At 41.9% G+C, this 6,924-nt stretch overlaps 1 protein-coding gene and 1 non-coding gene across 2 annotated transcripts in view; both read left to right on the top strand.

Moving 5' to 3' along the window:
* ERG (ETS transcription factor ERG) overlaps positions 1-6,924 on the top strand; it is a 160,194-nt gene that overhangs the window by 131,500 nt on the left and 21,770 nt on the right. Inside the window, exons 4-8 of the mRNA XM_023742138.1 lie at positions 859-934; positions 1,077-1,084; positions 2,005-2,208; positions 3,019-3,099; positions 4,984-5,055. Of these exons, the coding sequence (XP_023597906.1) occupies positions 859-934; positions 1,077-1,084; positions 2,005-2,208; positions 3,019-3,099; positions 4,984-5,055 (441 nt within the window). The remainder of the gene's footprint in view (positions 1-858; positions 935-1,076; positions 1,085-2,004; positions 2,209-3,018; positions 3,100-4,983; positions 5,056-6,924) is intronic.
* On the top strand, positions 1,382-1,452 carry TRNAE-UUC (transfer RNA glutamic acid (anticodon UUC)). The gene has a single exon. It is a non-coding gene; the product is annotated as a tRNA-Glu (tRNA).

Below are 6,924 nucleotides of genomic sequence, written 5' to 3'. Positions count from 1 at the left end.
AAAAAGGTCGGCAGTTCCAATCTACCAGCCACTCCTTGGAAACCCTATGGGGCAGTTCTACTCTGTCCTGTAGGGTCGCTATGAGTCGGAATCGACCCGAAGGCAACAGGTTTGCTTTTTTTTTTTTTTGGTTAATACGTGTTGCTAACTCTTATTTGCATGTAAATCTTCTAAATGTTTACTAAGGAAAAAAATATCCATTTATTCCTATACATTTTTTAATAGACTTACTTGTAAAGCAGTTCTAGTTTAGGTTTACAGAATCAGTGAGCAGGTAGTACAGAGTTCCCATATATTCTCTCACCCCGTACATGTGGTTTCTCCCATTATTAACATCTTGCATTAATGTGATATGTTTGTTACAAATGATGAACAGATTATTAATGCATTATTATTATTCACTAAAGTCCATGGTTTACATTAGGCTTCCCTCTTTGTGTTGTACAGTCCTATGAGTTTTGACAAATGCATAATGTGATGTGTCCACCATTACAGTATAAGGGAGAATAGTTTCACTACTCTTAAAATGCCCTGTGCTGCCCCCTATTCATCCTTCCCTACCTCCCCATGAACCCCTGTAACAACCACTATTTCCAGTTGTACCTTTTCCAGAATGTCCTATAATTGGAATCACCCAGTATGCAGCCTTTTCAGGCTGGATTCTCTCACTTAGCAGAATGCATGTAAGATTCCTCCATGCCTTTTCATAGCTTCATAGCTCATTTCTTTTTATCACTGAATAATAGTCTATTGTATGAATGTACCCGTTGGTTTAGCCACTCACTTATTGAAGGACATCTTGGTTGCTTCCAATGTTTGGCAAATGTGACTAAAGCTGCTATAAACATTTGTGTGCAGGTTTTTTGGGTGGACAGAAGTTTTCAACTCATTTGAGTAAATACCTGGAAGTGTTATTGCTGGATCATATGATAAGGCAATGTTTAGCTTTGTAAGAAGCTTCCAAACTGTCTTCCAGAGTGGCTGCACCATTTTGCATTCCCACCAGCAATGAATGAGAATTCCTGTTGCTGCACATCCTCACCAGCATTTGGTCTTGTTACTGTTCTGGATTTTAGCCATTCCAGTAGGTGTGTAGTGGTATCTCGTTGTTGTTCGCTAAGGACTTACGATGTTGAGCATCTTTTCAGATGCCCACTTGCCATCTGTATATCTTCTTTGGTTGTATGTCTACTCAGAACTTTTGCCTGTTTTGTAATTGGGCTGTTGGTTTTCTTTCTGGTAAATTTTAAGAATTCTTTGAAGTCCTTTATTAAATACATGTTTTGCAAATATTTTCTCTCAGCCTGTGGCTTGTCTTTCCATTCTCTTAAGTCTTATTCATTTTAAATGAATAAACCATCCCTACAAGAAACTTTATGGGGCATTGGTGGTTCAGTGGTAGAATTCTCGCCTTTCGTGCAGGAGACCCAAGTTTGATTCCTGGCCAATGCACCTCATGTACAGCCACCACCCGTCTGTCAGTGGAGTCCTGTGTGTTGCTGTGATGCTGAACAGGTTTCAGCAGAGCTTCTAGACTAAGACAGACTAAGAAGAAAGCCCTAGTGATCTACTTCTGAAAATCAGCCAATGAAAACCCTATGGATCGTAATGGTCCTATCCACAGCCCATCATGGGGATCATACAGGACTGGGCAGAGTTTTGTACCATTGTGCACGGGGTTGCATGAGTTGGAGGTGACTCAGTGGCAACTAACAACGACTGCACAAGATACTTTAGGTTATCTGAGTAACAAAGGGGACAGCTGGCATGAATAATCCTAAACTTGCAGAACAGTTCACTTTGGGCACAAGTCATTGGCATTTTGTCTTTCCCCAAAGACATTCTCCTCTGATGGTCAGTGCCTGGCTTGAGGCACATGCTTCAGGAACAGTGGGAAGGTGCTGCTCTGGAAAGCGGTGGCTGGCAGACATCCCACCTGGGACAGACTCTCCCCTAGAGATTTGTCTTCTGGAGTTGACTGAATATGTTTTGATTCCCTTTCAGATCCTACGCTATGGAGTACAGACCATGTCCGGCAGTGGCTGGAGTGGGCAGTGAAAGAATACAGCCTCCCAGACGTGGACATCTTATTGTTCCAGAATATCGACGGGAAGGAACTGTGCAAGATGACCAAAGATGACTTTCAGAGGCTCACCCCAAGCTACAATGCTGACATCCTTCTCTCACATCTCCACTACCTCAGAGAGAGTAAGATAGTTCCCTAACTTAAAACCTAAGCTTCAGAGGGTTCCAGCAAGTTTGCTGTTGACTGCACCTTCCTGCTTTAGCCCATTCCCATTTAGTATCTGAGAGAACAAAACACGTAGAATGCAATTACTTAGGGTGAACATCACCATAGTGACAAGTAGTCAAAACACCACATTAGCACTCAGCTGCCTCCTGCAGGCTGAGAACCAGTGTCATCACCCCAGAAGATAAAATATCAAAGGAAAACAAAGCTTCATCTGGTCACACATTATTTAAGCCTCCGTGAAGATCCAAATTTGAAATAGAAACATTACGGAAAGGTTCCCCTTTAATGGGAATTTTGGGGTTTATCTTCCCTACACCTAAACAGAGTCCCCCTTCATTCCCAACCTAAACACCAACTGGGGGACATTTTCACTCCCTATCCTGAGATATGGCTTAACCCCAGGTTGGGAATGGCGTCTTGGCGATTAGAGGCATGAATGCACAGAGTTCGCTGCATGCTTTAATTTTTAAAACATCAAGCATGTTGAGAAAGAAGGAGTGCAATAGAGGGGTGGTGGAAATTCTCCTCCATTGCTTTGCCTGGCATTCCAACCATTTATTTTCTCAGTTCAATATGGACCCCTACTAGGTGTTAACACGCTAACACGTAGCAAGGTGAATGAGATATACTCAAGGTGACCCATCATGGTAGGGTGGGACTCGGGGAATGTCTTCTTTCTTTCTTTTCTTTTATTTTTTTCTTTCTAAGAAAGGTAACCTGTCTCCTTTTTTCATTTTGTTGTTGCTTTTTGTTTTGTTTTGTAGCTCCTCTTCCACATTTGACTTCAGATGATGTGGATAAAGCCTTACAAAACTCTCCACGGTTAATGCATGCTAGAAACACAGGTAATGCAGCCCTGCCCTCTCGTCCACAGTACAGGTGTAAGGGCTTGTCTACAGGTTGCATGCTTTAAAGGTAGAAAAGTAGGACCAGGCAGTGCATCAGGAAGGCAAGATGTCAAGGTAGACAGTGGAGGGTTCGTCTTGATGACTAGAGACCCCGTGGCTGTGCAGCAGGCATGGCCTCAAGGAAGGTGAAGCCTTTGCACTCTGAGTACTTCTCTCTTCTCTCCCTTTGATAATCAGGGGACATCTTTTAACCTGGGAGATGTGCAGAATTAGCCTTCAGCTGTAGCCTTAGCTCACATTTGCTAGGTTATAATGTGTTGCTCTTAGTCCCAAAATATGCTCTATGCTGATTTTCTAGAAACTAAAAGCATGCTCAGTAGAAAGAGGTCCTTAGCATTCTCCTTTATTTTTTTCCTTTTCATTTTTATTCTTAAAGGAATGTTGACCAGGGCAAGCAGGTGTTTTATTTTTCCTTTCTATTGAAGTTTTGGGCCATTTGACTTGACTTTAATTTTATTGTGCAGACTTTGAACATTTGCTAAAGGCAGTGGTAGGGAATGCCTGTTACTTTTTGTGAGCTTTTTTTCAAAGGGAAAACTCGGTTATAATTTTGGAGGATATAAAATTAGTCACTAACTGAATGCCTATCTCTAACCATTGACTCTACTTTTTTTTTCTTTTTGTCTTTTGCCTGAGCCCAGTCAGGTCTAACACAGTGCTTCATCCTGGCTAGCCCTCCTCCCTCCCTCCTCTCTGGCTCTGATAGTTGAGATGGTGGGCTTTCTGCAGTTGAATGTGCTCCTTTTCCGTGTCTATTCTCTCCCTTCTATTGGCAAGAACTACAGAAGCATGGCCACAAAGCTGCTCACCCCTGCTGTGTTAGCCTGGAGGGACCCTCTCCAACCACCTAGCCTAGGAAGGAAAGCAGACGTGCTGGGAAGGTTTAGGGAATCCCCTTACAAGCAAGCAAGCAAGCAAGCCACCTCCTGTTCAGGCCTCACATAGACGTATGGCAATTTTCAAAATATTTGCCTTTTTACTCTGAAATGTCCAATGTGGATAAGTCCAGGCTTGTGGATTCCAATGGATTTGCTAGTTTATCTTGGTCCTCAGTATTCAAAATATTGGGCTTTTAGTCTAAAGGAAACAAAATACTATGAGTCGGTAGTACACCTTTTCAATTTAGTTTTAATGATCTGGCGGTGGGAAATAACAAATAACCTAGAGTAACCCCTTCCCCCCAGAAAAGGGCCAAACACCTTTGAACTATACATATTTTCTGATAATTTCAGAGTCATTTCAGTTTTTTTGAACAGTGAGTGGAAGTTTCAAGAAATCTCGTATTTCATTATTTCTGTTGTTGTTAAACTTAGAAGCCATGCAAGAACAGCACAATGAATTCCAAACGGACTGCACTGTGAAAAGAGAATTTTCTCCACAAGAAAAAGGGCAAATATGCATCTGAAGAGAAATATGGATTCATTTTTAATAAGATCCATATAATTTTAGGCAAAATATTTGTAATTCCTTGGTAGTACTTTCCAAGAGCTCTGCAAAATGTTTTACAGATTTTTATACAATTTGGAAAAAAAAGAAAAGAAAACCTCACACCATAGAATTCTTTTAATAAAATGAGATTGCTGGAGGGCACGGACGGGGCTTCAGCAAGAAGCTGTGAAATCAAACACAAAACACTTTACAACAAATGAGGCATCTCCCCATCTCTGGAGTCTTTGTCTGTATTCCCTGAGGTCTGTCCTGGCAGGCTCAAGGACAGTCCCCAGCTTGTTGTGACAGGGCAAAGTAGGTTTGGCACTGATGCTGAAACTGACAACTGCAAGAAAAGACCTTCACATGTTTTGTCTTTCCTTTTGTCTGCAGGGGGTGCAGCTTTTATTTTTCCAAATACTTCAGTATATCCTGAAGCTACGCAAAGAATTACAACTAGGCCAGGTACGAAAACACCCCTGTATGGTCTCCGCATTTAGAGGTATCCTAGGATGTCCTGCTGACATCCGTGACCTAAGTCACGCGATACAAAGAGAGATGAGCCTGGAGCTGAAATGAGTCCCAGACAGCCTCATCCTGCCTCTGTTGCTTTTGAAACTGAATTCAGTCACACCATGTCATTCTCAGATCCCACAAAAAGTCCTTGAACTGCAGAATTCAAACACACTAACTCTTTAACTTTTGTTGTTGGGTGCCATTGAGTCAATTCCAACTCATAGTGATCCTGTGTGGCAGAGTACAACTCTCCCATAGCATTTTCTTGACTGTAATCTTTACAGGAGCAGATTACCAGCTCTTTCTCCTAGGGAGCAACTGGGTGGTTTTGAACTGCCAACCTTTCGGTTAGCAGCCAAGTGCTACCAGGGCTCCTTAACTCCTTAACTGTTGTTGTTTTCGTTGTTGTTAGGTGCCGTCGAGTCAATTTTGTCTCATAGCGACCCCATGTGACAGAGTAGAACTGCCCCATAGTATTTCCCAGGCTGTAATACTTAAGGGAGCAGATCGCCAGGTCTTTTATCCCATGAAGCCTCTGGTGAGTTTGAACTGCTGACCTTTCAGTTAGCAGCTGCACCAGCAGGGCTTCTTAACTCTTGAACTAGTTGCCCTGAAAGATAAGCAGACAGCCTCGTGGATGTCTGACTATAAGGAGAATACATATCTGACTATAAGGAGAATACATCCACTTTCAAGTGAATTGAAGGATTATGTGTAAGTCTATCCTTTTGGAGGGAAAGAGCACAAAGCAAGAGGAATCCCCTGTATCAGTAGTAACCACTTCGCAGCATAGTACTAGAAGCCAATCATTCTGAACAGAAATGAGTAATAGATAATATTTTATCTGCATCTTACTAGATGCATTTCCAGATGCTTTAATGTGACAATTGATTTACCTAATTGTTCTGTTAATTCACACAACAATAAATATTTATCAAGGGACTATTATTGCCAGGTATGATATCAGAATCTGGGAATACAAAGATGAATCAAACATCAAGAACTTCTTGTCTTTGTAAAGCACACCTGTTCATTCAACAAGTGTTCATCGAGTACTTACTTTGTGCCAGCCACTGTTCTAGGCTCTGAGGATACAGTGGTGTGCAAGCTCAAGGTCTAGAGCAAGAATGTAGACATTACATATAGATGTTTATCCTAAAGTTCTAGGTGTTTTCAGTAGGGTAACTAGTCATGACCTCTAACCATAGAGGCTGTAGGAGAAGAAGGAAGGAACTCAACCCTCCATGAAAGGAAGAAGGAAGCTTTCCCAGAGGAAGGGCTATATAGGCTACATGCCAAAGGATGGTTAGACATTTTCCCAGTGAAGAATGCCTTAGATATTAATCCCATCTCTAGGACTTATTATAACCTTGTAAACTAGATATCATTATGCCAGCTTTACAGCTGAAGAAATTGAGATTAAGGGAGTGGGGTAATGTCTCCATGTTACATGGATCTGGAACTCACATCTTCTTAGACCAAGGTTTCTGCTCTTTGACCTCTGTTACATGTCCAGGCCACACTACTCTCAGAGTTTGAATAGGTCCAAGGTATTAGGCTTGGCAGCTACTGTTTGTTTTTAGTGAGAAAGACTAGAGGTCAGTGAGCTAAGTAATATGAGTGAAGAAGCGCCTCAGGGTTGGTCTCCCTCTGACACTCCCTGTGACTCCATAGTGATTTCAAGCTGGCAATTTTCTCTTCTTTGATCTTGGAGAAAAAGTGGGAAGCATGGTGGAAAGGAAGGCTTAGCCAAAATCCTTAGTTACTTCTACCATGTTAGAGATCTCACAGGCCATTTAAACTTGGACAAGATCCAAG

The sequence above is a fragment of the Trichechus manatus genome, unplaced genomic scaffold, assembly GCF_000243295.1.
Source record: "Trichechus manatus latirostris isolate Lorelei unplaced genomic scaffold, TriManLat1.0 scaffold00202, whole genome shotgun sequence".
Lineage (NCBI taxonomy): Eukaryota > Metazoa > Chordata > Mammalia > Sirenia > Trichechidae > Trichechus > Trichechus manatus.
This window is presented reverse-complemented; position numbering and strand designations above follow the sequence as displayed.